Source organism: Ailuropoda melanoleuca, chromosome 13, assembly GCF_002007445.2.
Source record: "Ailuropoda melanoleuca isolate Jingjing chromosome 13, ASM200744v2, whole genome shotgun sequence".
NCBI lineage: Eukaryota > Metazoa > Chordata > Mammalia > Carnivora > Ursidae > Ailuropoda > Ailuropoda melanoleuca.
The window spans coordinates 84182954-84203150 of record NC_048230.1 but is presented as its reverse complement, the minus strand read 5'-3'; the positions used below and the strand labels follow the sequence as shown (position 1 = coordinate 84203150).

Below are 20197 nucleotides of genomic sequence, written 5' to 3'. Positions count from 1 at the left end.
ATTCTGTTTTGTAGGATCCCTTGCTCCTCCCCAGGGCCAAGTAATTGCCTGAATAGGGACAGCCCGCTATTTCTTGTTCCTCATTCAGTGCTTTGAAAGATAGCCTCAGCAAATGTCCTGTTCTAAAGGATGTGTTTAGCTCGCCTTTTCCTGGCCTGGTAACGTTGTATGAAGCTGGAATACTTCATACTCTTGGATATAATAATTTCTGACTCTGGGCATTTTAATGATTGAAAGAAATGTTCCTTACAACTACCACTACACAATATGAAATGAACTGCTGTTCGAATAATCTTCTGTCTATATTTACATGAAAAATCTTTGGGTTTACTTGGGGTTAACTAAAGCACAATTATCTATATTATCTTCCAACAAAAGAAACTCTCTTCTATCCCACACAGGTATTTGGATTTCTGTTATCCAACAATTCAAGTTACTCTTCTTTATTTGGATATAACATCACCATATCTTACAATTATCCAGCACCTTTCATCTCTCAGTTTTAGACTATAATAATAATAATAATGACAACTACAGTAATAACCACTTTGTATTTGAAAAGCACTTTACAATGAGCAATTAGTTATTCCACCTCTGTAAAGTTGTTACATATAATAACCATCTTTACAGAGAAGGAAACTAGGATACAAAATAATGAATTTGTCCTAAGTCATAAAAAAAATAACAGCAAAAACAATTAATGACTTTTGGCCAAAGACAGAGCTGCAGCAATAAGTGATCATGGAAAGTAGAAGGACTTTCTGAGGGAAGCAAATTCTCAAGGTCTGAGACTGGACTCCTGGGATCTCCTTGGATTTGTCGCCATTCAGAAGTGTCCAGGTTTATTCCTCCCTATACCCCACTGCATATCTCCAGTTTGGACTCAAATTAAGGCAGCTCCGAAGAATGGAATAGGATTCTTAATAGTGCTGAAATTAAAAAGATTATAAAGTGGCTTTTAAAGTAATTGCCCCACCTTACATTACTATGGAGCCACAAAAGATAGAGTAAAGAAAACCATTCTCCCCCATAAACTGAAGGGATATAATCTAGTGATTCTACAACACAAGAGACATGTCCTGTAGTATCTGCCTGGACTTCTATTTACTACCGTGCCCTTACAGGTCACCTTCAGAGTCTGCTTGGGGATAAGGAATGGATATTTAAACAGGAACTCAATAAACTTCTCCTTAGTATACTTTTGAAAAAAGTGTACCTTTACTACAAGTAGATCAGCTGCACAAGAATTATACCACAGCTACTATATAATTAGGAAGATAAACAAACATATCCTGGCAGCTATGTAAAGTACTTCCTAACGCTAAACCTTTTTTTTTTTTTTTTGATATAAATCTCTGCATCTAAGAGTTCAGGTCCCATTTAGCTATGCAAACACAGTGGGAAAGCTTATAAAAGTCCAGAATTTTTACAAGGAGTTTCCATGTCTGAAAAGGGGGCTCTCAGGGTTTCTTAAAAATTATTTTACAATTATATAGTCTTTTATTTGAGTGGGATATACCTATCCAAACATCCAAAGAATGACTTAAACTTTACTTTTTTGTCCAAAAGTGAACTATGAAACAGAATTATAAAAGTCATGTAAAATGCTTACCAATTATGAAAAAATGCAATCCCCCAAATCAAAAGCAAAATGAAAACAAAATAAATAGGTATCCAGTTGAAAACATAAACACATAGAAAGGCTATCTTTTAGAGATACATATTGAGACCAGATATGAAGGAGGAATCCATATATTAAAAGAGACATAAAAGACACAACAATTAAGACAAAAAAATCTTATTTTTATCCCAATTCAAGCAAATATACTGTAAAAAAATTATAAGATAGTAGGAATAATATGAGTACTACTGGACATTTGAAGATATTAAGGAGGTTTTTTTTAGGTTATATAAAAATTTATATTTTTATGATGTTAAAATAAAAATAGAGGGAAAATACACCCCCTACCCATTAAAGGTACATATCAAAATATTTAAAGACAGAGTATGATTCTTGGATTTGCTTCAAAATAATCTAGGTTTTTGAGCAGATGGAGGTATAGATGAAACAACATTAGCTATGAGTTGAAAACTTTTGAAGCCGCAAGATGAGAAAATTGGATTTATCACATTACCTACATTTCTACATGTGTAAACTTTTCTACCCTAAAAACTTTAAAAAATAATAATACAATAGACTAGCCATAACAATCTTTTTTGAGGTATGCAAAGTGGATTCAAATTCCTTCTTATTCAAGCTTATATTTTGGTAGTTTTCAGCAAGGGTCTGTGATTAATTCTTTTTTCAGTATGTCTTTATTTTTGCCTCAATACTGAATGATAGTTTTTGTGGATAAAGAAATTCCAGGTTAATATTAATTTTTCCAAAATGTAACTTTGTTACCTTTTAGCATCTATTTTGCTGATAATTCAGCTGTTAGTCTAGTCTAAAAGTTGTTTCTTTCTAGAAAAACCTTTCGAGTGTCATTCAAGTTTTTACATTTTTCTTTCATGTTCTACAGCTTCACTATAATGTGTCCACTTCTCAATTTAATTTTTTCTCACTAGAAATCAGTATATGCATTCTATGGGATAACTTGTTTCTGTGGCAATTGTGAAAAATTATCAACTATTATCTCTTCAAATATTTCCTTTCTTTCTATCTTTTACCTTTCAGGAATTCCCATTGGATGGAATTCCCATTCCCATATTGGATATTCTTCTTCTATCAGTCTTCTCTCTGTCCCATCTTTTCATATTAACCATTTATAGCTCTGTGATGCATTCTGGGTAATTCCTACAGTGTCTTCTAAGTCACTAATTCTCTCTTTGGTTATGTCTAATATTTCATAAAAATCTGTTATTAGAGTTTTTAACTTTATATATTTCACTTAGGATTTCAATATGCCTCCTTTTCACATCTGCTTCTTTTTGGTATTTTATCATTTTCTTAGAGTTTGGATTCTCATTTTTAGACCTTTAATCATGTTAAACGTATTGATTGGTATTTTCTATTTTCTATCAGGATGTTATCTGGCTACCTTAGTTTCATGGGAGTCTAGCTTTATTTTTTAAGGATTTATTTATTTATTATACATAGAGCACGTGCTTAGAGGGAAGGGCAGAGGCAGAGAATCTCGTGCAGACTCCCTGCTGAGCATGGAGTCCATCACGGGGTTTGATTTCATGACCCATGAGATCATGGCCTGAGCCAAAACCAAGAGTCAGATGCTTAACCAACTGAGATACCCAGGTGCCCTGATTAGGAGTCTGGTCTTGATGCTCATTGTGACTCTTTCATATTTGGTGTGCATTTCAGACTGATTCCTCAATTTTTTTCAGAACACACTATCTTTTAGAAGAGTTTTAGATTTATGGAGAAATTGAGAAGATAGTACAGAGAGCTCCCATGTACTTCACACCTAGTTTCCCTTATTATTAATATCTTAAATGACTAAGGTACATTTGTCACAATTAATGAACCAATATTGACATATCATTAACAAGTTCCATAGTTTATTCACATTTCCTTAGTTTTACCTAATGTTTTCTGCTTCTATTAAAATTTCTCTGGGGGTGCCTGGATGGCTCAGTCAGTTAAGTGTCTCACTCTTTGTGTTGGCTCAGGTCGTGATCTCACAGTTGTGGGACTGAGCGCCACATCGCACTCTGTGCTTAGCACAGAGTCTGCTTCAGATTTCTCTTCCTCTTCTTCCTGCTCACGCTCTCTCTAATACATAAATAAAATCTTTAAAATAAAATAAAATAAATCTGATATTTTATTCATGATTAGAATTACAGGTGTTTGAAAGGAAAATAATGTGAAAATTAAACAATGAAAACAGCATTTTCATTAAATCATATTAAAGGCACATCTTATCAATGTGATTTATCATTGCTGGTCATGACTTTGATTACCTGGGTGAGGTAGCATTTATCAGGCTTCTCCACTGTAAATTTCCTCAAGTGTTTTGTAATTTCTGATAATTACATCATTTTGGCAGGGCTTTTTCTTTTGTGAGAATACCCTGTGGCCTGGGTGTTGGGCATTTACCTCCAGAGTGATTTTATATTTGCCAACAATAATAACCTCTAGGACCAATTTTTATGTTAATTTTTTGGGTTTGGGATTCTTAGACATGAGTAATATAAATTTAAAAAACAAACACAATGAAGTTGTAGGCTTGGGACACTTAATTTTTAAGTGTGGGGGGGTGGGTAGGAAATCTTCCTTCTACCTTTCTTGAGCCAATGGGGAACTTTTTTCAAGTGTAACAGATCTTGGCTTTAGATGAGAATCTAAACTTTAATCTCGCACTTTTGTATACTATTTTGTATCCCCAAATGAAAACCAGCCTCTTACCTCCTGGTGTCTAATTCCCCATCACCATGTATACTACCACAAAGGCACTGATAATATGTAGTTTATATCACAGTTCTCTTTCACTTTGTTTTTTCAGTATTCCCTTGTTTATAGCATCCAAGGATTTCCATTCCTTCTTGCAAGCTGTCTGATATATTTAAATTAATTTTTATTATATTTCATCCATAATTTATGTGTTTGTTGCAGAAAGGTCTTTTTTTTTTTTTATTTCCTCAGTCTACCATATTTTTAGACTCTAAAATCCTTCCCTCAATCTTGTTGGGGCTCTTTCCCCCAATAATACATGTGTGAAAAATCCCTTCCCATGTTATCTGTTCTGCAGCTATATCACTATTTTATCCAAAATTTTCTAAGTCTCAATGGTTAATATCATTAGTAGGGAAAATAGTTATCACAATGTATATAGAATATTTCTTCACATAATGAAAGATTTAATAAAGATAAGATATATCATTTTAACTTGAGGGCAATTAAGATTTTAAAATAAATTAAACTTCAGCCATGAAAACTCAGGAGTAAATATTTTTACCTTACAGATCCTCCTTGACTCATCATGAAGTTACATCCTGATAAAACCCATTATAAGTTGGAAATGCTGTAAGTCAAAAATGCATTTAATACACCCAACTACCAAACATCATAGGTTGGCTTAGCCTACCTTAAACATGCTCAGAACACTTATATTAGCCTACAGTTGGACAAAATCATCTAACACAAAGTCTCTTTTATAATAAGGAGTTGAATACTTCATGTAATGTATTGAATACTGTACTGAAAGTCAAAAAAACAGAATTGTTGTATGAGTATAGAATGGTTGTAAGCATATCAATTGTTTACCCTCATGGTCATATGAAATACTGGGAGCTATGGTTTACTTCTGCTGCCCAGCATCACAAGAGTATCATCCCACACATCGCTAGCCTGGGAAGAGACCAAAATTCAAAATTCAGAGTACAATTTTTATTGAGCATGTATAGCTTATGCACCTTCATGATCTCAGAAAATTGTCAAACTGTTAAGTAAGGAACCATCTGTATTTTTCTTCTAAAGGTTGAACACAAGGATCATACAAAGGTTTTATGAAACACCCACAAACTAATGAAATGAAGCCTATGTCAGAGAAAAGAATCAATTATCTTTAATAAAACAAAACTATGAACCTAAAAAGTGATTATTTTAATTAATCATAAAATAGAGGTTATCGTTTCAATGTTCACACATCTGTTTCTAAGTAACCTCCCATTTTCATATCTTAATATTTTAAATTAGAAGTATATTACAAAATTAATTCATTGTTTTTGATGAGAAACCTAATCAAGTAAAATATTAAGAGATTACTGCCCATAATTCTCACTTTCCAATGTTTTTCAAGCATGAGGTTCAATAGCTAAACCAACCTTCTTTAAAACTTTTCCTACGGGGGCGCCTGGGTGGCACAGCGGTTAAGCGTCTGCCTTCGGCTCAGGGCGTGATCCCGGCATTATGGGATCGAGCCCCACATCAGGCTCCTCTGCTACGGAGCCTGCTTCTTCCTCGCCCACTCCCCCTGCTTGTGTTCCCTCTCTCGCTGGCTGTCTCTATCTCTGTCAAATAAATAAATAAAAAAAAAAAATCTTTAAAACTTTTCCTACGGTGTGTCCTTGATCCTACTTCTAAATGAATGTCATATCTCATTAACTGGCATATTAGTACTTTAAAATTTTGCCAATGGATCTAACCAAGAAAAATCAATAATGAAAATAATATTTTGGATTGTAAGATATAACTGGTAAAATACCTGAATGAAAGACAAAAGCCTTCCCTTCTTTCCATGTAATCCACGGAATGCATATTTTATGTATTTCATTTCGACATCTATACAAATAAATATTTTTATCTTTATCCTCCAGGATTCAAAGCATATAATCATAGTATTTAAAGAAAATTATGAGATCCTGGTTATATAAACTTTTTATAAATAAAAGTAAATACAATGCTTAAAATAATTACTGCATAAATATCAATATGATCTTCAGGTTGTCTGTTATAAGCATTTTTAAAAGTTTTGGGTTTTTTTCATTTAGAGATCACCTAAAGATAAAGAAATTATCTTTCCAGAGCAATCTGGTCAAACTGAAATATCTAAACATGTTAAGAATCCAGGATAAGAATAATATCTCAAAATTAAAATAAAGTATCTACTACACAGTAGAAGCTGCCAGGGCTGTAAAGATAAGTTAAAAAGTCTCTGTTCTCAAGGAGTTTATTCCCTAATTGCAAAATGTATCCTTCCAGGTTCTATCAGCTATGGCTGGAATGAGAAGAAGCATTTAATCTGCATGGGGCTACCCCTTTGACATGGCTTTTAGATGGTGCAGTTTCACTTAGAAAAAGGAGTAGGTACACCATCAATATGAAGAACAACTTCAAAATTTAGTTTTAGAATGAAGACATCATGGTGATCAAAGTTAGAGGTGATATAAATAAAGCATGCCTTCGGAATGGCCATTACAATAGGAAAGTTCAAGCACAGACATGACCTGGACTTCACACCCCTCTCCTTCCTCCACCCGGAAGCATCTGGGAGGCAAAATGACAAATGGCAGACAGGATTAGAGCAACCACGGCTGGGTCAAACTTCTAAGAATAGAACTAGACAAGCTCATGTGGAATGAGGAAATCATCTACTCGAAATCCAACTGGTGTGGGCAGCTGCAGAGCCTAGACTGAGATGCAGGGGAGGTATCAGAGGAGAAGACATAGCGGGGAGGAGCCTGTGTTGGGGATGACCACCTTGCCCAGGTTGTTCCAACGGAGGTTTGCTGCCACCACCACTAGCACCAGTGTTCCTTTCTTCAGTTCTAAAGCTGTTGACCCCATTTTAAGTGGCATGCCTGGATGGTCAGAGGACACTATTTAACCAAGGTACAGATACTATGACTGAAGAACAGTAAGGGGTATAACTGAAGTACAGCAGGGTATCTATATGATATCTATCACACAGTAGGAAATACAACTGAGTGGGTCATTTCCTTCCCCTCCTAGTAAATGACATCCATCCTCCAAGTGTCACCTCTTTTGGAAAGGCTTCCCTAACCACTCCAAGATGTGGATTTCATCTGTTCTGCTTCATTTTTCCTATATTAAGAACCTTTCTAGTTCTTCAGATACTAAAGGGTAAATAAAAATTTATACTTCTAATTGCACCTATTTATAAGAATTTTTGCTACCTCAATGTCAAAACTAGTATCAGAGGTAATCAGACATGCTGTTGACTGAGAAAGGGGGGGGGAGGAAGAAAAGAAAAAAGGGAGGGGATGATGAAGGAAAAGAAAGAGAGAGGGAAGAAAAGAGGGAGAGAGGACAAAGGTAGGTTGGTTCACTACACAGCTGAATGTTGCAGACCTGGCCTGGCTCCTGGCCCCTACATCCTTCTTCCCCTCTCCTTCCTCCCTTCTTGGTCTCCTGATCTCTAGCAGGCTCAACCTTCAGCAGTTTCTGGGATCAATCCTACCTGAGGCCGTCAAGATTTAAGCCTGTTTTCTATGGTTTAGCATCACATCCCTTCCTGTAGCTCTGCTCCTAAGACAGGGTCCCTGCTAACCAACAAAGCCAGGGTTCCTGAGTTTCTCTTGCCATGCTGCTGTCTCTCATGACTGAGACTATTACTACTCTCCAGGCCCATGGCTGGGACCCCTCCACCTACTGAGCATAGGCCAGCTGACTAACTCACTGCCAGACATGCCTGATGGCCTCTCCTCAGAGGCAACCCCAACAACCTACCTGCTCTCACTAGCCTTGGTTGCTCACTACTGACCATTATCCTAGATTCCTCCCAGCATGCCCAAGTCCTAGCCAGATCTCAAGGTTCAACAAGAGCGAAAACATGGAATCTCTGTGGAGAGTGATATATGCCAGGGGAAATTCCTTCAGTGCATAGAAAGAGGGTGAGAAGGCATTCAACTTTGCTTGTGAATGTTTACAAAGTAATTTATGAAAATACACCCACTTAAACACACTCAAAAAGTTCTTTAAACTTTGTTGTTTTTCATGTTAGGAATTCTTGGTAACAAATCGGATTTTTTGTGAAAAGAGTATTTTTCAGGATATCCGTTTTGCTTTTTAAAGAAGGAATCTGATGCCTAAAACACTTGAAAGAACCTGGAGAATTCTATCAATGAAACAGGGACAATGGTTAGTCACAGTGAAAGGGCTGTGTTTATTACCAAATCAATAATTAATGCTGACACACAGTAGTTACTGAAGTAGTATTTGTTGAATGAATGAATGAATGAATGAATACATGCACATCTGTGTGTTCATATGTAGAAAAAGGTGATGGGTGGGCGAAGAAACGCTGATGGCATAACAACAAATAGTTTTATGATTTTAGGGCTTTTGAAGCATGTATTTTGACACCTCACACAAACTGCATGAACATATAAATGGCCATTAATAACAAAAAGCATTAGGAATTCTCTCTGCAAATAGTACTGTCCAAACAAGAAACAAGAGACTTTAGAGAAGCAGTTACTAACCCCAGGCCAGTGAACCTTGTTAATCTAAGGGGCACAAAGAGAGCAAGAAGCCTCTGGAAACAGTAAAGATGATAATATATGCTATGTTCTCATTCTAGAAAAATGGCTTTCCCATACATTCCATCAGGGGCTGAGTGTTTCTTTAGTGGTAGTTGTTTACACATAGGGTTTTTTAAGATTAACCTTCCACAGAGTCACCTCAAGGATAAGCTAGAAAATTATAGTATTGATACAAATATATGTGTGTATGTGAATAAAACATCAGTCCTACTAAGTTATGTGTATAAAAACCCAACCTTAAATTGCCACTCTGTCAGAAGTCTAACATTATGCCTCAGGTTTCATCACTCTGAAGCTTTGACAGACTGGAAAAGGAAGCAAATCCCATAAATAATGTCCTATTTGGTTTCTATCAGCAGTTACTGGTCTGATGTTAATTATTTTGACAATGAGAGGGGAAAAAACATTATCTAAAGTAAGAGATTATAAATTTTGTTCTTGTCTATTTAATATAATGATCAAAAAGAAATCAAGGAATTAGCTCTTTAAATCTGATTTTTCTTTCTAATTCTGCTTCTTCACATAATTTGAGGCTAGATGCAAAGATTGGGTCTTTTTTATTATTATATATTCCAAAAGTACATCCCAGGACCTTGTATATGTAAAACATTCTTATTACAGACGAGTGAACAGGTATTTAAAATACAATGTATCCTAAGACTGAACCTTAAATACACAAAAAAGGTACATGAATCTGGGCAGCAATCCAAAGCAATCCAAATACTCTAAGTGCCATTGCATGTGTGTTCAAATTACCAATTGAGCTTGAGACTTGTGAAAATAAGCCAAGGAAAACATCATCCATATCTCAGATGCATGTTTCCCTGTCTTCTCATTCATTTTTCCTGGTGTAAACAGTTACCTACCTGTGCACAGAAATAGCAAATCTGAAGAGCAAACACATACTAAAAACCACAGAGCAAAGACAAAGAGCTCTAGAATGGAAGTCAAGAGCCCTGTCTTCTCATTCAACATTTGCCCTTTATAAGCTGTATAACATGGAAGAAGTCACCAAATCCCCCAAAGTCTCATTTTCCTCACCATTAATTTAGTAGTAGTAGTAGTAATAGTAGTAATAATAATAATAAAACACTGATCTCATTTAAACACTGTGGCAGAGAGAGTTGCTATGTATTTATCATACCATTTCCTCTTTCTGGAAACTCTGGAAAACTCGATTCTTCCCAGCCTTCCTTGTAGTTAGGTTGGGGGGTCACCTGCCTGAATTCTAACCCATGAAATATGAACAGAAGTGATATAAGCCTTTCCCAAACTGGTCTGTAAACATATTTCACAAGACCTTCCAGCTCTCTCCTCCTGCTCTGTGACATTCTTAGCAGCCAACCACACATCACACAGCATAGCTACAAGATAAGAGAACAGCCTGAGTCTCTGTATTGCCACCTGTAGGAGAGCACAGTTAGGAGAGGCAACAATCCTATTCAAGAAATAAAACTCATTTTATTAAGCCACTAAGATTTTTAGGCTTATTGGCTACCACACATAATATAGCCTATTCTTACTAATAAAATGACTAAATTAGAAAACAAAACTTACTTGGCTTATATATCAATGTGCCAAACAGCTAGCTATACAGGGTAGCAATGCAGAAAGCTTGTTAAAATTTTTTTTAGAAATTCTAAGGTTTTTTTTACATTATAGGTAATGTAAAGGCTTCCCGAAAAGTAGAGTCCAGGCACCACAGACCAGCCACATACTTAGATAAGAAATTAGTATTTGTCTCTGCCTTTAACATATCTAGGAAATAAAGAGATGATCCATTTTACAAAGCATTTCACCTGAAATGACTAGGTAGTTGTGACCCCATTACCTGTGCTCATTATAATGAATGTAGTCAGTGACACTAAATTCCTAGAAAGAGTGATCTCTAGCCCAATGATAAAAATTCACACCAATGTGAAGAGATTCTCTCACTTTCAAATCAGAGCTGAGAGGATGATTGTGACCATTTTTTTAAAAATCTCCTTTTAGGGGGTGCCTGCCTGGCTCAGTTGTTAAGCGTCTTTGGCCCAGGGCCTGATGGATCAAGCCTCACATCGGTCTCCCTGCTCTGCTGGGAGCCTGCTTCTTCCACTCCCACTCCCCCTGCTTGTGTTCCCTCTCTCACTGACTGTCTCTCTCTCTCTCTGTCAAATAAATAAATAAATAAAATCTTAAAAAATAAATAAATAAATCTTTCAGGACACCTCTCTCCTTGGTTTATAAGCACTCAGAAAGGAAAAACAAAAAGTGAAGATTTTACATATGATACAATTTTATATACACTGATTTTGTCTAAATGTCAAGTACCACTTACATACAACGGGGGGGAAGCCTTCCTGAGGGCCAGAAGAAACGGTACCTAAGAGAGCATTATAATTTCTTCTGTAGTGTCAGATTTTCTTTCTTTTTTTTTTTTTAAGATTTTATTTATTTATTCATTTGACAGAGAGAGACAGCCAGCGAGAGAGGGAACACAAAGGGGGAGTGGGAGAGGAAGAAGCAGGCTCATAGTGAGAGAGAGCCTGATGTGGGGCTTGATCCCATAACACCGGGATCACGCCCTGAGCCGAAGGCAGACGCTTAACCGCTGTGCCACCCAGGCGCCCCAATGTAGTGTCAGATTTTCTTGACCAAATTGTTTGGTCAACAAAGAATTATTCCCTTTAGTGGCTTTTGAAGGGATATTAATTCATGTCAATAAAAGGAATCCTTGATTAAATCCAAAGGAATTACATCAATTTAGCTGTCCCTTATTGGATGATTATTAAGTGTTACTTTACAAATATCACTGACAGGATTAAAAAGATTTGTCATAGAATCAGAAGACCAAAATTCAATTCAGAGAGGGCTAAAAATATTCCTTAAATTTAATTTTTAAATATAGCTTTCCAAAAATCATACATGTACTTTACAGCAATCTTGACATCTTTAGAAGTACATAAATAAATTTAAACCCATCAATGACCTACTTTAAAGAAAGAAATTACAGCCATCTTAAATACTTGTAATTTATCCTTATGATGATGACAAGTCACTAATTTAAGAATTCAGAAATTAGAAATTATGGCAAAAACTGCATTTTAGCAAAATCAACCATCTACAGGAAGATAGTAAAGTATATACTTCAGGTAAGCAGAAACCTGAATTTGCCTATTCCTGAATTTCTTGACACTGCTAAAAATTCATGATATATCTTCTCACACAGGTTAGAAGAACCATAAAGAAATATAGGCCAAACACTAGAGTTAGTTCTATACACACCAACTTGTTTGCATATATTTAAACAAAACAGCTTGGCAAGGCTTTATGAACAGTAGCCTGCCTTCCCATTATGGCAGGGACTATTCATTGCCTACCTAAACCTCCATTCTCCCCTTCCTTCTTAGAGAACAGAACACCAATTCTAGAAATTCCATTTTTAGGTATTTATCTGAAGAAAATGAAAATGCTAATTCAAAAAAACAAACACCCCTATGTTCATTGCAGCATTATTTACAATAGCCAAGATATGGAAGCAACCTAAATATCCAGAGACAGATGAATGGATTAAAATATAAGAGATCATGTGTATATGATACACACACACACACGCACATGCACACACACACACACACACACACACACACAATGGAATAGTACGCATCCATAAAAAAGAATGAAATCTTGCCATTTGCAATAACATGGATGGACCTAGAAGGTAGTGTGGTAAGTAAAATAAGTCAGACAAAGACAAATACCATATGATTTCACTCATGAATGGAATCTAAAAAACAAAACATCATTAAAAAATAAAATAAAAAACAATACACGTAAGCAAACAAAACAAAATAGAAACAGACTCATAGATAGAGAACACTGATGGTTGCCAGAGGGCAGGAGGGTAAGGGGATGGATGAAATACATAAAGGAAATTAAAAGGTACAATCTTTCAATTATAAAATAAATAACACACATGGATGTAATGTACAGCATAGGGAATACAGTCAATAATATTGTAACAACTTTGTAGGGTGACAGATGATAACTAGACTTACTATACTGACCATTTCATAATGTATGTAAATATTGAATTGTTATGTTGCACACCTGAAACTAGTACAAAGTTGTATGTCAACTCTTCTTTGATAAGAAAAGAACAACTGGGAAGGAAGGGGGAAGGGGACAAAGGGAGGGGGAGGGGAAAGGGAAAGGGAGGGGGTAATGGAAGGGAAGGGAAGGGAAGGGGAAAAAAGGAGGAAAGAAAGAGGGAAAGGGTCTCATTCTCTCTGGTAGTGAGGTCTACATAACCTGCAGAATCTTCTCCTGACCCTGATCTTGGTTCCAACCAAAAAGAGAAGTTTCTTAAATATGTCACTCCACTTGTCACTCCTTCTTCTAATAGAGATGACCTAACACCTATCTGCTATATGCCAGAAGTACCAAGTTCTTCCCCCTTCTCCCACGTGTCCATTCAAGACAAGTGTTTGGAGTTTTTTTCCCTTAAAATTCTGTTTGTTATTATCTAAGCTTGGGTGAAACCAAAGACATAAACTTGGCACATGTCAATCTGTGTATGTGAGATTTTCCTCTGTTAAAATATATTGTTCTTATTCCCTTTGTAAAGCAGCTAAGATCACCATGTTTTAAATAGAAAGGTATCATGGATAAGAAATAATCAGTATTAATTAAATACCACCTGGCCAGAATAAAAAAAGAAAAGAAAACACAACACTAAGTACTTTTTCATGAGCATATTGCTTCCAGAAATGAAATTATATGTATCTACGAATGACCCTTTGATAAATTTGAAGATAATGTAGGATTTCAGAGAAAGCTGCTTAAAGAAAATCACTCATCTTTTAGGGACGATCTTTTTTTAATTTTTTGCCATCTTTCTTACTCCTCCTGACCCCCACATCTATAATGGCTAGAGCTCCATTTATTTACTCCAGTTACTACCATGGACCCTGAGTTCCATGTACTAGAAGAAAGAGCAGAAAAGTAAGAGCTTGAATGCTCGATGACACCATGGAATTACGATACAACCAGTCTAGTTTATATCTAGACTACTTGTACATGAGACAGATTTATCCTATTTAACAGTATTCATCAAATTTGTTAAAATACCAATATGTTTGTAAGAAAATCCGCACTATGGGCAATTTATTTTAATAATGTTTTCTTGACAAGAGAGACCTAGAAATAAAAATGTATTGGGAATAAAATAATAGAAATAAAAATTTCCTAACTCCCAAAGAAAATTTTCCCTTCTAATTTCCCAAAATACAATGAGAAATCCTACCAATTTATATTTTCTAAAGTAATTTAGTGAAGAAGACAAGAAATACTCTGCCATAGAATGTGCATTGACACGTGATAACATGAAGAGCACTTCCTAAACTGTTTTTCTATTATTTCTATTTCCAGGATTCTGTTTTCTAAAAGTCTATTGATTCCTATAAAGGAACAATGATTAAGATTTTAGTTTCTAAGTAAAATTTACCCAGTAACCTCCTGATGATGGCCAGGGAATTTTTTGAAAGCCTAAAGCTCTGTGCAATTACATTTACTTCAACTATGTACATGAAAAAAGGGAGCGAAGGGGAAAAGAAGAGAAAAAGAGCAAGAGAGAAAACAAACATATTTATGTCCATCTGGGTCTTAAATGAAAAGCACCCTATTATATTGCATACATTTTCCCACCACTATATTACACATAGATGGACTAGGAAAGCTTTCATCATTCAACATCTCCAAGATTTTAGTATCAAAAAAAATTCCCAGTACAGGAATCTCTCTCTTCTTCATCTCTGTTTGATCTCATTCGTTCTCCTCTAAACAATCTAAAAGAAAAAGCAAAGTGCCAATACTAATATCTTTTTTTATTTTTCACAGTAAGTGGCTGATTTATCAAGCTCACACACTACAAAGCCACAGCCTTTTAAGTCATTACAATGAAAAAAGAAAAAAAATCTAAATCCACAAGTTTCCAAATGTACTGCTTTAGAATTTATATTAAAAGTGACTCTGTCATCTGCTATATGTGTGTTTGTCTCAATAGCTTAGAGCTGTTACAGCTTATGCCAAAGGTAGAAATACAAAGTTTGAGGAGAAGAGAAACAGTATTCCACATATTTTGAAGTCCTTTAAAATAATATTTAGGCAAACCAATGTATTTACTTTTATTATAAATTATTTTCTAGAAGATGATCATTTTTGTGGTTAATAATTACAGCTGAATTAATTTTCTTTAAAGTATCACAGAACTTACTTAGTATCTTGTGGTTGGTGTGGTAAAAAATATATTTTAAAATAAGTGATGTTCAGAACTTACCACCTCCTCCTCCAAGAAGACTGGCATTTGCTGTTTAAAACAAAACAAACAAAAAATATTAAATAATACATTAAAACTATAATATGCAGATAGTTTAAGAAAAAGCTGGTGGTGATCATGTCTTTTATAAATACACACAGACTCACACTATGTACTTTCATATAAGGATAGCTTTTATTATTTTCTTATGATGGTATGAAAATTAAAATAACTCACTATCTCTTTTTTCTCTTCAAATGACTATTTTTATATGTATTCTCTTCTAATAAAATGAAGTACATATTGTGATTCTTTTATTTTCTATTCTATATCTAAATTAATCTTCTATGTTCTCTGTGTTAGCAAGAAGAGAGGGAATAATGTTACTTAGGCAATCCAACGATTTCAAAGGACAATGTAACATAAAAGAATAATAATAATTTTAATAAAACATCATCAAATAAAGCTATCCTAAGACATTGTGCAGTAAGAACCCTTAACCAGTAACAGATTTATTACTTTTACAATTAACTTTTTATTTGAGGAAAAGAAAAGCATTTTTGTAAAACAATGTTGTGCCATTTCTTATATATTTATCCATTATCCTAGCACACATATTTATAGAAACCAAATACAAGCAAAATATAAGACAATTCCATTTGAATTTCTTTCAAGACATCAAATTTTCGTAAGCACCATCGCAGGTTTCTGCTACGGTAGTAAACAACATTATGCCCACATTTATCTAATCGTTATAACAGCCAGAAAACAAAAGTTAATATACGTTGCACTGAGCTTCATTCCATAGAGTTCTTATGTATCATAGGCATTATCTCATGCCATCATAATAAAAGAAATCCTACAGCAGTATAAAGAAAGTATGTGGCATCCAGGGTCTCTTTCTTTGTGTAAAAACTTGAAGTACCAAAAAAACTAAAGAAATTATTTAGGAAAGAGAAGTAGGAGTCTTTAACTTGGAACTTCAGTGTGCTGTCCACACACCGTTGCCATAATTAAGAGAATCAAATATATGTTACTGATCCCATCAATAAGTACTGGATCATTTAACAACAAATGCCCACATTCATAATTCCACGAGGTTAAATATGTGATAATTTATACAACACTAAAGAGAATACCATGAAAATGCATGGAGACGACATGCCTTTGAAGGTCTTGACAATATGTCAATATTAGAGTATTAAATCTTCTTTCATATTATCTTCCAAGGACAGGACCATCTAACTGCTGCTTTTGCCTTCTTCTCAGTACTTTTTCCACAAACATGGACTAGATAGCAATGGCATTTATCAATCATAAATAAAACACACTTCTGATGTCATAAAATCTTCTGCCACTCTGGCAACTCAGGTCCCCAAATCTATCTGACTTCACAGTGAGAGTGTGATATTTACATAGATGGTAGCCAGGATTTAATGTCCTGAACCAAATCAAAATTTATAGCTGTTAAAGTGGTAACTCTTGCAAGGGCAAGAGGAAAGATGCTGTGAATTCTATTTTGGTTCCCACAGCCCTTAGTGAATGGCAGAATTTCCATGATCAACCCATGTGTCTTGGCTAAGTCAAGTATTTTCTAAAATCTTAGCTACATGCATTTATAAAACCACATGGCATTTCACGCTCCTGCTGATTGTTTATTTTTATATGTCACTGAGAACTACTTTGCTATCTATAGGTTTTCCAGATCCCTGAAACTCTGTTTTCCTCCATCTTTACATATTCATTCGTAAAGAAAAAGGTATCCCCAAGAACAAATAATAATAATGAACGGTAGCTTTTCACTCAAATTATCATGGCCAGGAGCAAAATAACACAATGCAGCTACTTTCACCCAATGTTTAGCTCAACAAAGGTAGAGGTTGCCTGTTTTGAGAACACAGCCCAAAGTCCATCTGTTTAACTAGGCACTTATCCAATAGATGTGGGTGGATGAGTAGCCGTAGGTGCAGGAACCAGACTCCCAGTCCTGGAGAGAAGTCAATTTATATCAGGTGTGTACTCATGTCTAGATAAGTGTATCTGGTCACATTTTAATATCAACATAGAATTACTTTACCAAACTGTGGCATCCTACATAGTGTACGATCACCGTGTGTGTGTGTGTTTGTGTGTGTGTGTGTGTGCGTGTGTGTGTGTGTGTGTGTGTGTGTGTGTGTGTGAGACAGAGAGAGAGAGCAGGAGGTGGGGAGGGGCAGTGGGAGAGGGAGAGAGAATCTTAAGCAGGCTCCACACCCAGGGCAGAGCCCAAAACAGGGCTTGATCTCATCACCTTCAGATCATGATCTGAGCTGAAATCAAGAGTCAGAAGCTTAACTGACTGAGCCACCCAGGTGCCCCAACTTTACGATAATTTCATGTACATTACTATTCATGTAATTGAACTCAATCTAGGCTGCTAAAATATATTCATATACACACAAATATATATATTCTAAGCAATTCTATTCTAATAACTATAATCCAGGTAATGATTTTTCTATAGAATTCATGAAATTTAAGCCTATATTATCAATTTCTTTTTTTAAAGATTTTATTTATTTATTTGACAGAGAGAGAGCACAAGCAGGGGGAGTGGGAGAGGGGGAAGCAAGCTCCCCACTGAGCAAGGAGCCCAGTGCAATACTTGATCCCAGGACCCTGGGATCATGACCTGAGCTGAAGGCAGATGCTTCATGGGCTGAGCCACCCATGCACCCCATCAATGTCTGTTCTCAAAAAAATTTTTAATGAAATGTTTATTAGCAAAAATATCAAGGCAATTTTCTTCAGTAAAAGTGACATAGATGAAGGCAAATAAAAGTGAACCTTTGTCAGGATTTCGAATATTACTTTTACCTTCACGAAACACCTTATATATAACATAACTTATGCTCAACATTCAGTGGTCAGGTGGATTAATATTTCTTCCATTTTACAAAAGTGAAAATGACTTTTGTGTGTCTAAAATTAATAGTCATTTAATTTCTACTTAATTATCTCTAATAAATTGAAGTATATCCCAATTAAATAGGAAGCCCCTAAAGACAAGGTCTGAGTTTAATAAAGTTTGGACTGTACCGAAGAAGCTCTCAATACATGTTTTCTAATAATGGGGGAATTGGTAAGTTTAGTCCAATTTCTTTTTGATATTAGAGGTATTTGTTTATTTAAGTCTGTAGAAAGAGCAAACTTTGGTCCTTTTTCTGCCTGTAAAATCAAGGACTTTTAAAGAAACTTTTAAAGTTTTAAACTTTTAAAGTTTGCTTTTAAGAGCAAATTTTGGTCCTTTTTCTGCCTGTAAAATCAAGGACTATTAAAGAAACTTTTAAAATTTCTTTGGAAATACTTAGTGATCAAAAATGTACAAAATATGTTTAAAAATTTCTGTCCTACCTAAGTCCCTTGCTGGAGGGAATTTTGGATGTCCCTCTTATTCTCCAAGCTTCACAAAGAAGGAAGAGGAGAAAAAGAAACAAAGAAAACTTGAAGTTTATGAGCATTATATCACTGCTTCTAAAATAGGATTTAAAAATCTCTTTTCTGAGCATGCTAACCAACACTATTTTATTCATATTTTCCTAAATTAAATACCCTTTCTACTACTAGAGAAGTAGGGGAAAAAAATCAAGCTACAGTAATTGTCTCAAAAATCAATTCAATGAGAAACTAAAATGAGCCATTGCAAGTTAATGAATCTGTGTATTGCACTTTTTCGTCCCCCCAAAATAACAACTCAATGAGATGAACAATTTCACTGTTTATAAAGCAAAAACAAACAAACAAACAAACAAAAAAACCCACTGAACATAAAATGGGAGAAAGATTTACCTAAATCTAATTTCAAAGTGGCAACTATGGAGAATTTATTTATGATATCCTCACCAAATGATTATTTTTTTAGTGTTTTTGAGAAATTATTCTCTTCCATTTGAACTCAGTTTTGAACTTTTTAATGAAAATTATCAAATTTCTATAGGTATATTCATTTTTAAATTATCAATACCAAAAAAAGAAAAATACAATCTTGGAAACTTTTCTTGGGATAATTAGCCTAAATGAAAAATTACCACACATCATTACCAATAGTATCATGATTTCATGTGTTTCTCAGAACATAAATGGAATATTACCTACCCTCTTTCTAAAAACATTATTTTGAATGACCCTCTCTGTGTGTATATATGTTTGTGTGTGCATCCATTTGTATCTTTTTACAAATATAATTATAATTAAATTGTGGATCAAATAATGAAAAATAAAATTACTGTATACTATAAGTAATCTTCCATTACTGGAAGTTCCTAAATGGAACGTATGCCATAACATTATTATAAATGTAAGACAAAACTATAGTTTATCAGACACCTAAAGGACTTTTTCTCCTAATATCTCAAAATCCTTTTTAGTCTGTATAGGATAATAGGAAGAGCCGGGTAACCTATTTCAATTATGTCTGAGTTTCTAAATAGTTCAGTTATTTGGGTAAGTCATAGTCAACTAACTTACTTATCTTCTTCTACCAGGAAATTTAGAATTATCAGGGATGGCAAACAAATTTCCTACAATTCTGACTCATCAATTAGAAAAACAAACTGATGGCTTCAGAGGGGAGGGGGATGGGGGAAGGGGATAGGCTGGCAATGGGTATTAAGGAGGGCACATATTGCATGTTGCACTGGGTGTCATATGCAAGTAATGAATCATGGAACTTTACATCAAAAACTAGGGATGTACTGTATGGTGACTAACATAATATAATAAAAAATATTTTAAAAATAATAAATAATAAAATAAATAAAGAAAAAAGAAAAGACTGTCAGTACCTCTTGATCTGAGAAAGACTTTAAGACTAAATCTAGGCTCAGTGGGAAAGAGAACTATGATCAGTTAATAATACTGATCACAGTCAGAGTGGGGTAGGGAAAATTGAAATGGCAGCAG

At 34.9% G+C, this 20197-nt stretch overlaps 1 protein-coding gene across 2 annotated transcripts in view; it reads right to left on the bottom strand.

Moving 5' to 3' along the window:
- MACROD2 (mono-ADP ribosylhydrolase 2) overlaps nt 1–20197 on the bottom strand; it is a 1910609-nt gene that overhangs the window by 1442404 nt on the left and 448008 nt on the right. For both annotated transcript variants that reach the window (XM_034641514.1, XM_034641515.1), the window contains exon 4: nt 15278–15307. In XM_034641514.1, the coding sequence (XP_034497405.1) occupies nt 15278–15307 (30 nt within the window). The remainder of the gene's footprint in view (nt 1–15277; nt 15308–20197) is intronic.